Source organism: Oreochromis aureus, linkage group 22 (genome assembly GCF_013358895.1).
Source record: "Oreochromis aureus strain Israel breed Guangdong linkage group 22, ZZ_aureus, whole genome shotgun sequence".
In the NCBI taxonomy this organism is placed as follows: domain Eukaryota; kingdom Metazoa; phylum Chordata; class Actinopteri; order Cichliformes; family Cichlidae; genus Oreochromis; species Oreochromis aureus.
The window spans coordinates 39,721,485-39,742,457 of NC_052962.1; the positions used below are offsets into that span (position 1 = coordinate 39,721,485).

Consider the following 20,973-nt stretch of genomic DNA (forward strand, 5'->3'; position numbering starts at 1 on the left):
AGGAGGTCCAGTGACTCGAATTAGCTCAAATGAAGCGTAGCAGGCAAAGAAGCACCGCATCCTTCATTGATTTAAAACAGGTGAGCTACAAAACACTTCTGCTCATTTTTAGGATTCTGGTCATTTTTAATCAGTTTCATTTCCTCTGAACGATGAATAAATGAAACCTCCTGTAAATATTTTACATTTTTTCACAAGAAAAAAAAGCAGAGAGAACTTTAAGCTGCTTGATGCCATCTTACTGAGGACAGCTCTGACTCTGAGCCTAACATTTCACCAACACCATAAAATGATGCAAACTTTGGAGACACGACGAGTGAAATGTGCCAGAAAGCACAAGTAACTGCACATATCAGCACCGATGCTTTCTTTGTGTGATAATGACACAAGGAAAAGGTTTTTTACCACCTGATTCACATCAACAAAACGTGGAACAGCAGCAGGTGGTTTACTGGTTTTGCTTAAATTTATGCAGAAATCACTGACATCGAGTTCACTTGGACTTTTATTGGATTGATATTTCGATAAAGGTCAACTGAGCTTTGCCTTTAACGTGCACTTTGCCCTGATGTCTTTCCTCTTTCCTTCTATTCCACTCCTGTTTTCTCTTCCTAACCCCTTTTCCTCGTCCGTTTGTCTCTCTTTGTTTTCCGTCTGTGTTTGGACTCCTTCAGGATAACGTCTCCCCTCTGTGGGTTCGTAAAGACGAACACATGTCGATCTGAAGTTCAGCTCCAGTTTTGTTCCCTCTTCGGCCAAGTCTCCATCATTTCCTCCGCCTATTAACCTCTCTCCATCCATCCATCAATCCATCCTTCCTTTTGTCTCTCTGGTGCTGTTAGTCGTTCCAAACAAAGTCATTACTAAGTCTTAATCCCTCGATGATGTCAGAGCGGGAAGAAAAATTACAGTATGAGGCGATCACTGTAACTGTGTGTGTGGGAAACATGTCTGAGGGGAGGCCAGGACGTGTGTGTGTGTGTGTGTGTGTGTGTGTGTGCACATGTGTGTGTGTGTGTGTTTAATGTAAAGCAGCGACTTCTTTCATCTCAGTGACAGTTTTGATTTTAAGTGATGTAGAAAGAAAGAGTTTAAAAAGTATTTTGGTTTTGCCCCCCCACCTCCCCCCCTCTCCTGCCGCTCCTAAACTCACAAATACCAACGCAATTAGTAATTTTCCCTTCTGTTAGGCCCTCTGCAGCCGATTGATCGCACATGTTTGTGAACAGACTGATGAACATGTGAAGCCCAGGCTACAAAGCATCTCAATACTTCTGTGATTAAAAGGACAATTTAGTGTTTTAAATGATCAGACCCCCGTCAAACCCGTGATACCCATCATGCATCATGTAGCTAATGATCATACATGGAAGGCCTGGCTGCAGGGCATCAGACATCCCACCACCCACACACTCTGAGACAGATGGAGGGAAGCTGTTTTCTATCATGTTTGGCACACAGAGTTTGAACTCCTGGTTTCCTGCAAACAGTTTCCATATAATTCCAGAAAAACTGGTAATTTCATGAAAATTATATGATGTTCTCCCATTTCAGTGTTTAGTGCCAGATGGAAACAGAGGAAAGTTTACACTTATTAGATTATGAAATCCTGTATGAGCCAGAATAAGTCACTATATTTTACATATGTGATTAAATTGTTACCTGTTATTTTCAGGTAATAATTCAGTTAAAACAACATGAAAAACACATCAAAACCACATGAATGCAGCCTGCTGTAGTCCTGACTCAGTTTGTCAAACGGTTTCCAGGAAATTTGCATAGAAACAAACACGTTAAAAAAAGACCACGTCCAACATGGACACGGGCTTAAAGGCTGCTGAATGAAGTTAGTTTTTCACAAACATGATTATCCTGTTAGCCGACCTCACAGCGAGCACAGAGAACAGACTCTGCAGTCCTGTGCAAAACTAACTGCACCATAACTCAACACTGCATCAGTCAGCAGCTTACAGAACCTCCTGTCGCAGCAGGAACTAAAGTGGTGATTTCCTGTGTGGCTTCTTTGGTCTCTGACGTCGTTGCTGAGGAACTTTGGCCACTTCACTCATTCATGCACAGCATCTCAGTCAGGTTGACCTCTGCACTCTGACAGCAGCTCGATTCTTTCCTTTTTCAGTTCGTCTGTTGGAGATTTGCTGCCGTGCTTGGATCGTTGTCCTGTTGATGACCCTGTCCAAGCTTTGGCTGTGGGACAGACGGCCTCACATTTGACTCCAGAGTACTTTGGTGAACAGAGGTCTGCTCAAATGGCCCAAATGATTATCCTTCCTCCACCGTGCTGAGCGCTGGTATGAGGTGCTGCTCTGCATTATGGACATCATCTCCACTTTGGTCTCGTCTGTCCAAAGGACATTAATCCAGCTTTCAAAAGCTAATCTGTGCTGCCAAATAAGCCACACCCACTCAGTGTTTTTCTCACTGACCCACAGCAGGTCTCTGTGCATGACGTCCTCTCAGAAACAATCACATCCTTATTTCTGGCTCCAGACGCACATTCATGGTCGAAGCATTAAAGTGTCAAACTGTTTCTAAAATGTTGTTCACTTTTACATTTTTGCACGTCCTGTTGTGTCTCTGTCCTCCAACCGTCTCGGCTAACGCAGCTGATTTGCTTCAAACTGAAACACCTTGAACTCATTTGCACAAATTTGCACACTTGGCTGTTACAAGCGAGCAAATGATGTACAGCTTCATCACCAAAGACAAAGCTACGCTACTGCGCCCCCTACAGGCGGTTACATCAGAGGAGTGGGCCGAGGACGTTGTTGCTATGTTGCAGTTTATTTTTGTCCAACGCTTTCAGAGCGGCGCAGGATGATATGATTGTGTTTGTGTTGCTAACACTGTCACTAACGACACTCACGGTCAGCGCTTTAAGGTTCCTGCGAGGGAAGCAAATAAAAGTGCTCAAATGTGGTTTGAGGAGAATCAGCAGGAAATGCAACACATGATTAAAGCAGGAGATGAGGTGTTAGTGTCTTCCACATGGGCTCCGACTGCCAAGCACATCCGGCTGAGATGGAACGAGTTTGGCTTTAAATGAAAAGCCAAAATGAATTGAACGGAGGGAAAGCAGACGAAATGAAAAAGGAAATCCATCAGCCGGCCGTCCTCCTGCAGCTGCTCTGCTGCAAACATCAGCCCGACATTAACTGATACATAATTACTATTATTCTTTTCACAGGAGAGACAGATGGGTTGTTTCTATATTTAGTGAATGGTTTTTAAAGTCAACAGAATGAAGGTTGGTGAAAATCCCTGCCCTGCCTGGAGGGTCGGTGGTGTCGGTGGTGGGCTGAGCAGCCACTCAGGGGCGACTCCAGGTTTGATTCTGCCCCAGGCCATTTGTTACGTGTCTCCTCCATCTTTCTTTTCTACTGTCAGACTGTCCTGTCATAATTAAAGCCATCTGGATCCATGAGGATGTTTTTTGAACCAAATTAATTTTTAGATGACTCTTCGCTTCGTGCCTCTGTAATGCCCGAGGTTTAAAGAGAAAGTGCAGATGTTTTGTTGCTCTGATCTGAAATCACACATCTCTGTGTCGTGTCCCAGCTCAGACTAACTCAGTCTGACCAATTCACAACTGATTTTTGAGGTTTTAGAGAGAAACCCCCCAAAATCAAGTCCTTTGAGCCATGATTTGGAGACAGTGGGAAGGAAGAACTCCAACAGAACCAGGATGAGGGAGGGGCGAGCAGCTTTTATTAAAGCCATTCAAAGGCACCTCTAAGAAATATTAGCAACTTATGAAGTTCAAACATGTAAAATTAGTTGCTTAGCAACACTGTGGTGATTTTTTTAAATAATAAAACTTCACAAAACTCTGAGTATTTGCTTCATGATGTGATGTATTAATGATACTGAATACAGTCGTCTTCGTCACTGTAAGTCGTTAACAGTGCGTATTGTACAGCAGGCTGATGAGTTTATGCATGAAGGTGGAGGCTGGGTTTTTTAAAAGACAGTGAGTGGTTACTGTACAGGTGGATGTGGGACCACCAGTCCACACAGCGCTGATCTGTCCAAACCCGGCAGGATCCTGAGACTCCCACCAAATTTATGTCCCCATCACTTTCCAAATTGAACCCACGCCAGTAACCATGGTTACTGATGTTTATTAAATATTTGCAAATTAAATGGAAAAAAGACGTACACAACAAGTGCATCTAAATCTACTGGCACCTTCCTGATGAGACCTGCTCCCCTGTCACGAGGGGTCACTGCAGTGGGTCCACATCCACCTACTGACATGACCCCAAAACGGCGCTCTGTCTCCAGCTGGAAAGTGAACCAGCAACTGAGCGGATGTGTAAACCCATTTCTTTGTTTAATTTACTTTGAAATTTCAAAATTGTGACTTTCTGGAGACGCTGGGTTTCACTTCCAGTCACGGAAACATGAAAGTGGCGCTTTGCTCTCAAACCTGCGCTCAGCGGACGGAGTCTGCAAAGTTTAACGTCATAAAATCTGCAGTAATTTAGTGTTTATGGAGCCCAGAGATCTCCTCTGGCACTGCAGCCCAACCTCACAGATCATTCTTACAGGTGTTTGTCATGGAAGTGACAGACTGTCCTTCAAAATAAAAGACCAACACAGCGCCCTCACTGACACTTTGGATATCTTCTAAGATTTGCAGACAAACTGTGATTGTTATTATTATTGCGGTCACATAAAGCAGGATTTTTATGGTATGTGTGAAAAGTTTCAGTTCATTTTGAGCTCAGCAGTCACAGTTTTGTGCTTCAGGCTGTGAACGTTGCTCACAACGACGTACCACAGTTTGATATTTCTACCTGCAGACCTCTTTGGAAACTTCACTGAGGATCTTGTAAAGAAACCATCTTTGGACAGTGTGTCCTCCACACTGCTCCACCCTCTCTACATGACCTGGCGAAGGTTGTGACCCCTGGGGTCCTGGATAAGGGGACAGTGAGGACTGGCTCTCCACTGTGGATCTGTTATGTGAATTATGTCTGGAAATATGTGCGTGAGCCGAACAGATTTTTACTGGACTGCCTCGGTGTGGTTCCACAGTGTGAGAGAAAAACAGCAGCTGGCTTCACATTTTATTCACGTTATTAAAAATTTCCTTATTCAGTTTTAAATGGGGCATTTCTGCTTTTCCATATTGGAAACAGAATTGGTCTTAGTCATAGCACAACATGTATATTACTGTACGTATTGTATATGCAGTTACAATGGTGGATGCTTCTGTCTAACATGGGCAGAGTTTCAGATCAACAACACAAGAACGTGTGTCCCTCTTTGGGAACATGTAACAGACGTTTCTTTAAGAATGAAGCTTCTGATTTTTCCCTTTTTTGTTGCTTTCAGTTAAACTGATAAATTCAGTTTGTGTGATCTAATGTTGGAGTCTGTGCATGTTTGCCAAAGCACCACTGAAGAGGTACAGAAGTGAAACTCTTTAAAGTTAAACCTGCTGCCTACCTGGCTGGTGAAGGTGATGTAGTAGGTCTCATACTGGACAGGAGGCGGAGTCCAAACCAAAGCGACTGACGTGTCTGTGATGTCCTGAGTGCTCAGCCGGGGAACACCAGACATGACTGAAAGAGAGAAACACAGACTTAGCTGCACAGTGAGACTCAGGCATGCTAATACCACCGTGTGGCAAAAACACCTGTTCAGCAACATTCCTGCTTTAGTGGAAGCAGCGCTATGCTGACCTCATGTTATAGGATGGAAGCAGCTAGCAGCACAACAACAACCTCTTCACCTGGTAGATGACCTGGCTTCATCCACCAACACCATGTGCATATTTGCTGTATTTAACTGCACCCCTGACTTGGTGGAAATCCAGGAGTGACGTTTCAGGCTCTTCCGCTCATCAGGTGACAACAAGTGTCTCCCTGCAGTGTAGCAGAGGTTTTACTGGGACAGCTGAAGAAAAATTAACTGAGCAATGGATAATAATAATGGCTGTAATCAGTAACTTGCAGATGGATCACACACAAGTTTCTTTACAGATGAACATCATCGGCCCCACAGTTTAGTCACCTCATCACAAACTTTCCTGTGTTTGACTGTGCAGTCGACACTCGCAAATAATCCCGCAGGTCTTCTTCCTCCTCGTTTTCTCTCTCCTGTGATCGATGCAGTGGAACAAGCGAAGTGTTTGTCCTGCAGCAGGAGGTTTTTTTCTCATCCATCTTACCCAAACCAAAGTGATGCATTTATCAGAGTTTGGCACCAGCCTTAATGAAATCTTAAACCATCAGCTCCCTGGCACCACCACAACAGGACAAACTATTCTATCTGATGTGCAGGTTGAAAATGATACTGCTCCAGTGATGAGGGCTGGTTTTCTCATTAAGGCTCATATCCAGGTCCGTGATTTCGGAACCACAGCGTGAGCTCAGATGAGGAAGAAGAGGCTGATTTCAGTCTTTGAGGGGAAAATTGAAAAGCAGCAGGAGCTGGCTGAGACCAATCGAGAGCTAGGAGAGGAATCTTCTGGTGACCACAAACAGCACTCAGTGATGTGGAAGTGAAAGAAGCTGCTTGCCAACACATTCACTATAAGTTTACTGAGGCAATAACACATCAGAAATGCTCTTTATTTGTCATGCACTCTAATGTAACTTACATTAATATTACTGTGTGCTTAATGCAATCTACAACAGTGCTGTGTGTCCACTGTAACACTGGAAAATGTCGGGTTACCTTTATAGGTGCATACTATTTTTACTGTACTATTACAGTACAGTATAGAAGTAATCATCAAATACCTAAATGAATACTTCTACATGTTGCTTTTGGAGAAGAAATGGCCACAAAGTTTGACCCCACATGTATGTAACCTCTGCACCACAGCTGTGTTGGCTCCATTTAAAATACAGCAGCTGAATTTTCAGTTGCTTCAGTTGTATTCAGTTGTTTGTCCTTCACAAAGATGTAAAAAAAATCTTTAATGAAAAGAAAGTAACAATACAAAAAAAAGCTCATCTTATCCAACCTTCTGCTGCTTCTTTCCCATCAGTCTGTTCTTTAGTCAGCTCATGAAAACAGCCCGACGGGCTCAGCAATGACCCCGCCTCATGTCTCCTGTCACTGCTGTGTCTGGATTAACTTTATTTCCTTCCAGAGGGAACGTCGTGACTTTATTTCAAACTTCCTCTGGGATGGTTTAAATCCCTCACACCACAGCAGCACGGCACAAACACAGGCGCAGTAAACAAACCCACACCTACGGCTCATGAAAGCCGCCTCGATCAGCCTCCAACAGTCAAACTGAAAAATCCACCGCTCTTGGAAGGCAGCTACTGAAGTTCAGCGTGCATGTTATACATGGAAAGAAACATTATTTGGCTGAGCGCCTTCACAATAAAAGCTTCCCCATTCTGCAACATTATTCTATCAAACAGTTTCTTCTGCACAAAAACGTCATACTTTAGTCATAAGACTGATGAATGTTTCTTTGTTTGATCTCATCTGCTTTGTGTCTGTGTCTATCAGACTGTGTCCTTTGTGGTTTTATCGCTGCTTTACGTCAACTCTCACTGTTCTGTTTTGCGTGATGGTTCCTTTAAGCTTTATTGATTTCAGCTGCCACAACTTTTTGATGTTTGTTGGGTTTGTGTGTCAATAACTGATTAAACTTATAGCCAAGGGCCATCATGTGGCATGCACATCAACACAAACATACATTTAAAGATAAAAAAAACTAAAATCAAAATTTATCAGAATAAAATGTGCACATTTGAGTGTTTTCAATCAAACACTTAAAGAAATCTAGAAGTGCCTTTTTTATGTTGAGGCAGACATTTCAGTTGTTTTCACTGAGAGCACTTTGTCTCACACTGGGCCAGTAATGGCATCAATATGATGAAGCTCTGACATTCTTTTCAGTACTTAGCATGTCCTACTGCTATGACCGCTAAACAGCAGTGGAGAATAATGAGTATATGATATTTGGAGGAAGCAACAAGTCAGTGTAAAGAACCTGCACTGCAAAGCACCTCAGCTGGAAACAATGCAGCACTTTGTTTTTACAGCTGGTAATATTTCAGTACAGCGATTAGAACATGCTGTAGGTATTACAGGTACTGCACTGCAGTGGTTTGTATCATATCTATCTAACAGACTCCAATTTGTACAAGTAAATGGAGAGTCCTCTTCACACACTAAGGTCAATTATGGAGTTCCACAGGGTTCAGTGCTAGGACCAATTCTGTTTACATTATACATGCTTCCCTTAGGCAGCATCATTAGAAGACATAGCATAAATTTTCACTGCTATGCAGATGACACCCAGCTCTATCTATCCATGAAGCCAGGTATCACACACCAATTAGTTAAACTGCAGGAATGTCTTAAAGACATAAAGACCTGGATGGCCACTAACTTTCTGCTTCTTAATTCAGATCAAATCAAATCAAATCAAATCACCTTTATTGTCACATCACATGTGCAGGTACACTGGTACAGTACATGCGAGTGAAATTCTTGTGTGCAAGCTTCACAAGCAACAGAGTTGTGCAGAGATCAAACTGAGGTTATTGTACTTGGCCCTGAAAATCTTAGAAATATGGTATCTAAGCAGATTCTTACTCTGGATGGCATTACCTTGGCCTCCAGTAACACTGTGAGGAACCTTGAGTCATTTTTTGACCAGGACATGTCCTTCAATGCACATATTAAACAAATATGTAAGACTGCTTTCTTCCATTTGCGCAACATCTCTAAAATTAGAAATATCCTGTCTCAGAGTGATGCTGAAAAACTAGTTCATGCATTTATTACTTCCAGGCTGGACTACTGTAATTCTTTATTATCAGGAAGTCCTAAAAACTCGCTGAAAAGTCTTCAGCTAATCCAAAATGCTGTAGCAAGAGTACTGACAGGGACTAGAAAGAGAGAGCATATTTCTCCTGTTTTGGCTTCCCTTCATTGGCTTCCTGTTAAATCCAGGATTCAAAATCCTGCTCCTCACATACAAGGTCTTAAATAATCAGGCCCCATCTTATCTTAATGACCTTGTAGTGCCATATCACCCTATTAGAGCACTTCGCTCTCGCTCTGCAGGCCTACTTGTTGTTCCTAGAGTATTTAAAAGTAGAATGGGAGGCAGAGCCTTCAGTTTTCAGGCCCCTCTTCTGTGGAACCAGCTTCCAGTTTGGATCCAGGAGACAGACACTATCTCTACTTTCAAGATTAGGCTTCAAACTTTCCTTTTTGCTAAAGCATATAGTTAGGGCTGGACCAGGTGACCCTGAATCCTCCCTTAGTTATGCTGCAATAGACGTAGGCTGCCGGGGATTCCCATGATGCATTGATATTGGGAAACCAACCATCATCTCTCTCATGTTTTTAAAAAATAAATATTGAAATGACAACTGTCCAAAATAATGTGAAAATGCAACGTTTTACTAAAGGAAATAATATAATATATATAATATATAATATAATATTTGGATATTGCCTTACTGTGTTGTATTTGCATCTGTAGCTATGTTCAGGAAAGAACATCAGTGTAACATTCACAAAAAATCTGTTTCCAATCAAACTTTTTTGCATCATTTAAATATGGCAACAGTTTCTCCTGATTATGTCATTACTGGGGTCTCCACAGCAGGTGGATGGAAACATACCTCACACTTTCTGCTGCCCACTCTGTCTTTACTCAGTGGGCCGTCAGGCTGTGGGACATCCCTCCCTCGACTCCATTAAGCGGTCAGTTGCATTTGGGAAAACACTTAACACTCTCTCACACACATGTCTGTCCTGTGCAGCTGTCTGAGGGAGTTTTTATGGGCACGGGGTCTGGACCCTACCGCTCTGGTAATGAAACTGCTCCGTCACTCGGATCACTGCAGCATGAACAACCTCCAAACAGGCGTGCTAATAGGCTACCACACCCTGGCAACAACAATGACAACAACAACAAGAAGAAAACATGGCTGAAAGAAGTACGCAGCTTGACTGATGCTGCAAAACTGTATCACAGTAAGTTTTCTCAATATGATAAAACAATTTTTGCTCAAACAAATAATCCCCCAAACAAGTGTTCACCCGGCCAAAAGGTGCTTGCTGTCATGTGACCCATCAAAATGTGAACTACAATAGAGCACAGGATGGAGATAGTGAGCTTTGCTTATATATCAACATCTAAAGTGTTCTTTCAGTGAGGTAATGAGCCGCTAACCCACATGGGGAAAAACAAGCCCAGAATGACAGTTTTAGGAGAAATGTGTGGTTTCGCACATTTGTTGCACACAGATATTCCCACTGCAATTAAATGTGATGCTGAACAAATGTTCTTCAGATAAGAATGAGACACAAACATGCATTTTACACAAAATAAAGCAAAGACATACACCAACGTAACCATGTCCCTAACTTTAACCCACACCACTATACATACTTCAACTTTTAAGAAATTCACCCTGGCTGTAGTTGGTGTTAAGAGATTATTATCTACAGGGACAAAACATATGTTTGTCTACCAGATCCTCAATGTTTGATTCTGTTCATCTGGACGTAGATGTAGGAGAAACGTTTCATCGGTCATCCAGGTGACTTCTGCAGTCCACTTGGATGAGTGACGAAATGTTTCTCCCACTGAAAACGTCCAGATGAACAGAATCAAACCTTGAGGATTTACTTACCTGGATGATTGAGCATGCATCAAGATGTTTGTCTACCAGACTGTTGACATTTTTTCCTGCTGTAATGTTGGGAAAAGTAATCTGTCAGGACTGACTCAACTGGACATTACAGGAAGTGCAGTTTTGGTGCTTTGGCTTCATTTTCCACGTTACTCTTCAGCTTCTGGTTCAGTCCCTGCCCCATCATAAGTGTAACCAACTTTTGGCTATTTGTGGCTAAATAGCCAAGCCTACCAAGTCAAATTAAAACAGGTTTGGTGGGGAAATAAACAAGCTGTCTTTCTTAAAATAGTGAATTATAGCATTTACACTGGGAGCAACTTTGCTCCTTTGGCTCACTAACAGTATGCGGTTCGTCCATATCTATCGAGGTGTCGATATGTGTGTACGAACCGCAGATAGATAGAAAGATATATATATATATTTATAAATATATATATTTATATGTATATATATATATATATATATATAGATAGATAGATAGATAGATAGATAGATAGATAGATAGATAGATAGGAGAAGATAAATGGAAGGTTTGACTCACCAACATCACAGTTGGGCCCAGTCATCCCCTCCTGACACTGGCTGCAGTCTGGTCCTGTGAATCCCCGACGACACACGCAGTTCCCTCTGAAGCAGCGCCCCCTGTTGTTGCAGCTGTTGGGGCAGCCTTTAGCACTGCAGTCTGCACCAGTGAATCCATCCTCACAAACACACTGTCCATTCACACAGCGCCCCCTGTTGTTGCAGTTGTTGGGGCAGGTGTTTTCAGAGCAGTCGTCACCTGTGAAGCCGCTGTCACATATGCATTTACCGTTAACACACCTGCCACGGTCGTTGCAGTCATTTGGGCATGTTCTTTCAGAGCAATCCTCGCCAGTAAATCCATCATCACAAACACACTGTCCATTCACACAGCGCCCCCTGTTGTCGCAGTTGTTGGGGCAGCCTTTAGCACTGCAGTCTGCACCAGTGAATCCATCATCACAAACACACTGTCCATCTACACAGCGCCCCCTGTTGTTACAGCTGTTAAGACAGGTTTTTTCAGAGCAGTCTGGTCCTGTGAATCCATCCTCACAAACACACTGTCCATTCACACAGCGCCCCCTGTTGTTGCAGTTTTCAGGACAGACTGCCTCAGAGCAATCTGCACCGGTAAAGCCACTGTTGCATACACATTTACCGTTAACACACCTCCCATGGTCATTGCAGTTGTCTGGGCATGTCCTCTTTAAACAGTCTGGCCCAGCGAATCCAGGATTACACACACACTGTCCGTTATTGCAGCGCCCCCTCCTGTTGCAGTTGCTGGGGCAGGATTTGTTTAAGCAGCTAGGACCAGTGAAGCCACTGTTGCACACACACTTGCCGTTCACACACCTGCCTTGATTGTTGCAGTTATCGGGGCAGGATCTCAGGGAGCAGTCATGACCGGTGAAACCGGGATTGCACACACACTGTCCGTTAACGCAGAGCCCCCTTTTTTTGCAATTTCCGGGACAGGATTTATCGGAGCAGCTGGGACCTGTAAAGCCACTGTTGCACACACACTTGCCGTTCACGCACCTGCCGTGATTGTTGCAGTTATCAGGGCAGGCTTTCAGGGAGCAGTCAGGACCGGTGAAACCAGGATCGCACACGCACTGTCCATTCACACACTTCCCATTGTTGCTGCAGTCCCCGGGACAGTTGGATTGGCTGCAGTCCGGCCCGGTGAATCCAGGAAAGCAGGCACACTTGCCATCCTCACAGCGACCCTGATCACTGCACTCATTGGGGCACTCCTTGGTCTCTGGTTTGATGGAGCATGCTGCACCTGATGGACAGGAAGAGGTCAAGAACAGGGTCACAATCACCACAGCAACACACTAAATTCAGTTTAAACCATTTTGAACAATGCTACAACATCTGTGACATCAGTTCAGAGATCCTAAAAGAAATTCTGACTTTTAGGAGTGTGTGTTACCTGGCTTCATGGATAGATAGAGCTGCGTGTCATCTGCATAGCAGTGGAAATGTATGCTATGTCTTCTAATGACGCTGCCTAAGGGAAGCATGTATAATGTAAACAGAATTGGTCCTAGCACTGAACCCTGTGGAACACCATAATTGACCTTAGTGTGTGAAGAGGACTCTCCATTTACATGTACAAATTGGAGTCTATTAGATAGATATGATACAAACCACTGCAGTGCAGTACCTGTAATACCTACAGCATGTTCTAATCGCTCTAATAGGATATTATGGTCAACAGTATCGAACGCAGCACTGAGGTCTAGCAGGACAAGCACAGAGATGAGTCCACTGTCAGAGGCCATAAGAAGATCATTTGTAACCTTCACTAAAGCTGTTTCTGTGCTGTGATGAGCTCTGAAACCTGACTGAAACTCTTCAAATAAGCCATTCCTCTGCAGATGATCTGTTAGCTGTTTGACAACTACTCTTTCAAGGATGTTTGATATGAAAGGAAGGTTGGAGATTGGCCTAGAATTAGCTAAGACAGCTGGGTCTAGAGATGCTTTTTAAGTAAAGGTTTAACTACAGCCAGCTTGAAGGCCTGTGGTACATAGCCGATTATTAGAGAGAGGTTGATCATATTTAAGATCGAAGAATTAATTAATGGTATGCAGATATCCTACATTGTAGTATTGACTTGATCAAATACATTCTTAGATATCCAAAACACAAGGCTGGCCATCAGCATCAGTTCAGTCATAAATGTGGTTTGTTGGTGGATGAATGAAGCGTCTTGAATGAGTTAGAAGCAGATACTTTTCCTTTGTTCCACTGCCTCAGTTTTGGGGGTAGAGTGAAGGGGGGACGTCTAATCCTCTCTAAATAGAGTGTAACACAGCCTTGTTGTGACTGATTATCCCCTGTGTGTGTGTGTGTGTGTGTGTGTGTGTGTGTGTGTGTGTGTGTGTGTGTGTGTGTGTGTGTGTGTGTGTGTGTGTGTGTGTGTGTGTGTGTGTTGTTGCTGTGCAGAGGGTGGACTGGGCGGAGATGGAGGCTGAGATCACACTGGGCACAGAGCTGAAGACAGAGACACACAAACAGTCCTCTCCCGTTTCCATCACTTCAGAAGACAAAACATTCACTTTCCTGAAGCTAAACTAAAAACAGGACATTAACTTTTTCACTAAAGTGGAGTGATTTATCACCATGGGATCTACGTCCACACAGTTGCAGTAATGCAATCACACTCACATCATCCGGTTGTTCTGTAATGATTTTGGAGTAAATTACAATCACTTTAATTCATTTCCTAATGAGTCTCCATAATCACTTGCTTTTATTCCCCAAACACAAATCATATCCTCCCCATATCCTCACAATCTATGGGTCCCCATGTTTCAGGTAATACAAGTACACACACACAGTGTTAGCACTCTGAAAATAATCCAATCACACAGTCAGACTCAAACAACAACACATATTCTATTAGTAGAATACAGCTTTAGTCTACTTTACATAAAAGCATTAGAACACATAATAACAGATGGTGGTGAAATATTCAACAGTCTGATGTGTTTCTGAGAGAACATAAAGGAGGATGTAGGAAACAGCAGGTAACGGCCCAGTAATGTGTGAAAGGTAGTTTCAAAAACCTTTCATTTTAATTTCCACATAACTTTGGTCTGTATTAGATGTTTGATTCATTCACAGTGGGAACGTTCATCAGTGTTCCCGGTTTCCTCCACGTGTGGATAACAACTCTCACCGTGGGTCACTGAGTCCCAAAGCCTGAGAAATGTCCCTGTAACGCTGTCAGAGACTTCTCAGCTGTCAGGTCAGCTTTCCAAAACAATTGTTTTCCACACATGAAGAGAGATTTAAATCCTCATTTAAAGACTGAATTTTGTTTTTGTCTGATATTAAAATTTGTTGGAGGATCTGAAACATCAGTGTGAGAAATATGCAAAAAGAAGAAAGCAGCAGACTTTTTCATAGCACTGAGTTTTCTGGTAAGATCAATAATATAAAAACCTCACAGTCATCAGTAAAGATTAATGTTATTGATGTTTCATGTAATTTAAAGTGAATTGTGTTTGTGTTTTTCAGCTGCAGTGGAATTTCCTGTTTAATGTTGTCAGTGAGTGAAGCTCACTGCTTTATAAAGCTTTACCGTCTCTGCGGTTACAGCTCACAACACTCTCACCTCCTCAGACTGGACACGGTAAATAACAGCTCTCACTCCTTTTAGGAAACCCAGATAGATTCTGACGCAGGATTTTTTCACTTCAGTCAAACATCTTTGCTCAACTGTAACGAGAAGCTATTGAACAACTGCAGCAGCTAACACTTTGTCTTTACACACATGTGAAGTAAGCTCTTGAAACATGTGGTTATCCTAACTGGGCTTTCATCAAGTCAGCAAAGATGCACAGAAAAGAAGGTCAGACAGCAGCGAGGGAGGATCAGAAGGACAAACAGAACAACATCCCTGATGTAGCCGGTGTATCACAGACACTCAGGAGGGTTTTCTCCAAGCACGACATCCCAGTGTACTTCAGACCCAGCAACACACTCAGACACAAACTGGTTCACCCGAAAGACAAAACTCCAAAACACAGACTGAACAACGTGGTGTATGCTGTACAGTGCAGTGAGGAATGCCCAGACCTCTACATTGGAGAGACCAAACAGCCACTTCACAAGCGCATGGCACAGCATAGAAGAGCCACCTCCACAGGACAAGACTCAGCAGTCCATCTGCATCTAAAGGTCAAAGGTCACTCTTTGAGGATGCCAATGTTCACATATTGGACAGAGAGGACAGATGGTTTGAAAGAGGAGTGAAAGAGGCCATCTATGTCCACTGTGAGCGACCATCTTTGAACAGAGGCGGTGGTTTACGACACCAACTGTTTGCCATCTATAATCCAGTTTTGAGTTCCCTCCCCAGACGCCTTAACGCCCACTCACATCCTGGGCCATCTGACCTCAGGAACTCACATGATAGGGTGGGGCCAGGTTTCACAATGGGCTCACCCGAAACCCTGGCTGATTAGGTCCCACACCCGCTTTCACACCTTGGCTCATGTGATTAGGTAGAGGATCATCAGGGGGTCCATGACCTTAAAAATCTGGGACTCTCCATCATTTCGTCTCAGAACTGAAGAAGTTTCTCAGGTGAAACGTCTTCAAGAAACTTAAAGAAGTCCAGTCTCTTTCCTTTCCGAGCTCCTTAGACTACGATGGGATGACTGAGAAGCTTCACAGACGACACTTCCTGTGTTTCGCTTGTAATCGTTACCAAACTGCAGAAGACCTTCATTGTGCATGCAGATAAATGTTTGTATACTTTTATGTGAAATTATGAAAAACATTTTCAAGAAATTAACTTAAAAAACAAACAAATACAACAACAGGACCTACAGAATAGAAACCACCTGCTCAGAGAGCTAATCTTCAGCAGAGAGAAGTCTGTGGCTCGAGGTCACGGCGAATGTCTGTGAGGCAGACTCACACAATAATGCCGTCACTGGATCCTCTGCTGCTGTTCAGCTGTCGACACTCTGGTTGTGTCTAATGGAAATGTGATAAATATGAGTGAAAAGGAAGCGCTTGCTTGCTGAGAGCACGCTTTATAAGTTTGAGTGTCATCGTGATGCACAGATTGAAAAATGACATCCTGGGAAACAAGGGAGCGGCTGTTATCATCGCCGAGCCTCCTGCATTTTTGGCATCCGGTACACGTTTACTGGCAGCTGTTGTCGATGTTTGGAGTGACGCTGCTGTCACAGAGCACGCTGCAGAGCGATGCCCTCACAAAACAAGAATTCAGCAGTAAAGAAAAACTGGAGCGCACACAGGGAACGTATGTTTGTTAAACATATGTTGCTATGAAGACTCACTGTGCTGCAGACCAACAACATCTCGGGTCACTTTTCACTGTAATCACGAGCTAAAGATTTGCCGCCGTAAGACCCTCGACTGCTGCTCTGTATGCTTCGTGCTGCGTGGCGAGGAGGTTAGCGCCTGCTGATGCAGACTCGTATTAATCGCCTCTCATGCTTCCTTCTCTCGTTGCCATGGTTTTCTGTTTGTGTGCTTGTGTCTCTGTGATCAGCAGCCACAAAATCCTCCCAAACATCCCGAGTGTTTATTTTCATAAATGAGATTATTGCTCGTTGTCCCAAATTTGGTTTGTATTTACTTTTTCATCCTCGCGTGAGCTGATTGCTCCATTTGGTCCTGATTTTCTGTTTGCTAACCACACCAACATGCTTCAGGTGCTTTTAGAGTGGACTTTTGGCTGTTTGGGGTTCATACTGTGGAGCTGCCGCAGGACACCATCAGCTCCACACTGATGAAATCAGCTGTGAGTGACTTTGGAGCCATGTGATGGAAAACCTCGGCTTTCCTAAAGCTCTCCAGAACTTATTTCTTCTCAAAGCTTCGAGGCCTTGAAAACATGACTCACGATCTGCTGCACGTCTTTCTGATAAAGTTTGAAAACATTTGATTATTTCATTTATTATTTTCGGATTTTTGGCACTGAGGTGGAAAAAACACGACCTCGACTTTGTGTCTGTTAAAGGTTTGTGTGAACGTCCTGCACCTCCAGCTGTTTTAAGTCTTTTGAGTCCTCTTGTATGAAAAAATGTCATTTTTTCCAGCCTGGTATAAAGAATTAGTTCATGCATGACGAATGATTTTGATCACTGTCTCAAATTCAGTTTGAATTTTTATATTTTTGCATGTGAATGAAAAACTGTTCATGTTTCATTTAATGTTAAATGTAAAGGACGTGACAGGAAAATGTGGTTTTTCTATATAAAAATGAGAGAAACACAGCCGGTCACTTAAATCTTTGGCATGTAATGAACTTTAAGGATATTCATAATGAAGATGCTAAAAATATAAAAGTCCATGAAGCATCAGATCAGCTCCTCACTGGCTTCAGTGAGTTTGAGAGTTCATAAAGCGGTGAAAGCTCATCGTAGGGCTCGATCAGGTGATCAGGTGACTTCTACTCACTCCAAGCTCTTTATACAACTTTCACCCATTAAAGCTCTGTTTCTGTTCTTTGTGTCTAACATTCACACACATCCATGGTCTGATGGGTGCTCCGGAGAACACGCTGATGTTAGTAACTTGGACCCCCAACCGCTCACAACACATGATGGCCCCTCCCTCAGCCTGCTTCTGCTGGAGCTTTCTTGTTAAAAGTGAGTTTTTTCGTCCCACTGTTGCCAAGTGCATGCTAATAGGGGATCATATGATTGTTGTATTATTGTATGACTTTAGCTCGCAATATAAAGTGCCTGTTAGTGACTGTTATTTTGATTTGGTGGAATATGTAAAATATAAGTCTAATTTTACAAAAGATGAGTCACATGTTGATCTTTTACCACCTTTTAAGCTGATCTGTCAGCGTGTTAAACCTGCAGCAGTTACAGCGAGTTTGTCACCACCCACTGAACCAGGTTTTTATCTCCTTCTTTGGTCTCCTCCACCTCCTGAGGGGAATCTGTAACGGAGGCTTGTTAGCTCTCTGTAAGAGTGCTGTTGGCATAAAAGTGTGCCCTCTTTAACTCTTTAACGCTGATAAAGTCGGGTCCTTCTGCTCTACAGATAAATATTTAATGTAAGAAACAAGGTCGACCAAATAGAAATATCCAGTTTTACCTTTGCTTTCGTTGGAGCTGCAGCAGTTTCCTTCAGCCCCTCCACACGTCTCCCGGAGGGCTGACACCTCCCTCTCCAGCCTCTCCAGACGCTCCCGCAGCGGCGCAAAGTCGGCGTCGCACCCACATGATGCAGATCCAGACGCTGAATCTGAGGGAACCAGTTTGATCTTATGGGTCAGAACCAGAGGAGAACCAGGTACCAGGTCAATTTCTTTACCTGCAAACAAGGACATTTGGTTGTGATTATATTCTGCAGTAGGAGCTGAGCTCCAACCCTGCACGGCTGTGACGGGGAGAAAAACTACAGTTTCTGGATGTTTGTTTCATGTCAGACTCTTTACCTCCTTTACTCCCATCAGATGCATCACCCTGAGTGGCACAGCCCTCTGAGATGACCACCTGCAACAGCAGAAAACACCAATCATTGCACTTTGTTTCATGTTGTTATGCTTTCACTTTTCTTCCTGCTGTGTTCTGCAGGTCGGTTTCATATATGGCTTCCTGTGTTTCTATGTTCCTGTTGCCCTGATTGAGTTCTTCCCATCAGCGTGTTTGAGTCTAAACCTTTGAGTCGTCTTCCTGATGCCGACTCTGTTTGGACTTTTTCAGGTTTTGGACTGTGGATTTCTTGCAGCACATCTGCACCACCTTCATGTTACTGAGCTCGGGGTGAAATAATCGCTGCTGCTCTCAGAAGAGGACTGGAGCACAAAGAGTCATTTCTGAAAGAGTCCATTAGCGTTATCCTTCATCGCAGCTCCTCTGATTGGCTGTTCGTCTATCCAGTTGAGCTTGCTCTGTGCCCGCTGGAAACTGGAGCTCAACAGAAAGGTTCCAGACTAATTTGCATTTGCACATTAGTCCGGCGATGCCGGGGTAGATATATTACAGAAGGCGCAGGAGGCTTATGGCCTTAACTTTCTGCTTTTTCCAACATTAAAATGTGCTGGAGCACAGAGCAGCAAAGACGTCAGTCATCAGTTAAAACACATCGAGATTTTGTTGATGATAGGTCTGTGCAATTTATTCTTTGTTTGGACTGCAGACGGCTTGGAACTGAACTCTGACTGTGCAGTTGGCTTTTGCATCATCTCCTGAGCAGATTTCTGGATTCAAACGTCCTAACAATGAGATGCCTGTATGTTCATTACTGGCCTTCACTGGCTTCTTCCTGCAATAAGGAATCATCTGCAGACAGATATGAAATCTTAAAACTCCTGTGAGTGAGGAGTCAGGTGTTACAGGCCATCAAATAAAAGCAGATAAAGAAGAATTTCCTGAACCTTTCAACCACACCTGACCCTCGTTTAACCCAGATGATCACTTGACCTGCCGTCAGTCGGCCCATTTATCTCAGCTAACCACTTAATCACCTTGAAGGAGTCCTGCTTGGTGTCCCTTGGTGTCCTTTGACCCCCTAACTGTAGCTCTGTGGAGGTCGACGGGGTCAGGAGGGCTGGGCCGGCCAGCAGGAGGAAGAGGAGGAGGCGGGGGATGAATGGAAGCATCGCCAGGGTGGCACCAGGAGAAGACTTCCCTGGGCGTTTTAGGAGAAAGACGCCGGACCGCTCGGGAAATTGGTGCTGACGGACGTTTGCCCGGTAATACCGGAGCCGGTTGCTTCCAGTCCTTAATTGGAATGAATCTGCAGATCTGGACCTGCTCTCACTTCGCTTCAGTCACAGAGGTGATGGATTTTTTCCTCTCGCCTTTGCACTCCATGGATTTTCCCACTGGAAGAGACACAGAATTACACATTTAAGCTCACCTTAAATTTCATGTTAGCGCAGCAGACTCCACTTTGGCCACAATTAGCGGGAATAGGGGGCCATTAGCTGTTTATGGGCCCGTCAGTGGAGCATGGCGGCCAATAAAAACCCGATGGAAAAAGTAACTTGGTCTGAAAGAGTAGCTTGTTATCCTGCAGCCGATTTTCTGACATGCGGATCAGGCCGGGCCTGGCAACGCGGAATATTACTTAAAGTGCAATTTGGCCCCAAACGGCCGATTACGTGTGGAGCATCTGAGGAAACAGATCCCAGTTTAGAGTTTCTTTACTTAAAAAAGAGGCAAAATTGAAGCTCTGTGAAGGTTTTTAAGCTTTCTTTAGATGCTTACATCTTAAATCTAACATGTGAATCCTGTTCATGTGCAGGAGGAAATACTGCAAACTCCTCCTGGTTACATAACTTTTACTTTACATTTCTGCATTGTTAGCATATTTATGAGCAACAAGTAGCTCTGTGGATGGTCTGGCCAGTCCCAGAGGACAGTAGCATCTGTCTTTTTTTCACAGTGCATCTGAGACTGAGACAAAATTACAGGAAACAGTGATTCACAGCAGCTAACGCTGCTTCTCCAGCTTCCTCCCACATATGCACTTAAACATCATGACTGACTTAATCCATTCCAAATGAAACTGTTTTAAGAAACTCATCCAGAGCAGTAGAAGCACACAGATTATAATCACATCAGAGACAGAAGCTGAGCTCAGCCACAGATCTGAGTCTAACCGCCCGTGTGCCGGGTAACACCTGACAGCCCCGATCCAGCAGGTCTGAATGTAGAACTTGGTACCTAGCAATTTATGGATCATTTTATTTACACCTGGTCATAGTTCAGTTTTTATTTCAGGTAAATGCTCCAAATCTCCGACTCTACCACATCCCCGAGTCGTGCTGGGC

General features: G+C 43.6%; 1 protein-coding gene across 1 annotated transcript in view; it reads right to left on the minus strand.

Annotated features, from left to right (window-relative positions):
* LOC116333510 (tenascin) overlaps positions 1 to 20,019 on the minus strand; it is a 44,844-nt gene extending 24,825 nt beyond the window's left edge. The window contains exons 1-5 of the mRNA XM_039605130.1: positions 19,663 to 20,019; positions 18,631 to 18,688; positions 18,288 to 18,506; positions 11,194 to 12,468; positions 5,473 to 5,588 (exon numbers count right to left, since the gene is read on the minus strand). Coding sequence (XP_039461064.1) covers positions 5,473 to 5,588; positions 11,194 to 12,468; positions 18,288 to 18,506; positions 18,631 to 18,688; positions 19,663 to 19,797 — 1,803 coding nt within the window. The 5' untranslated portion in view covers positions 19,798 to 20,019. The remainder of the gene's footprint in view (positions 1 to 5,472; positions 5,589 to 11,193; positions 12,469 to 18,287; positions 18,507 to 18,630; positions 18,689 to 19,662) is intronic.
* Positions 20,020 to 20,973: the final 954 nt, after the last annotated feature.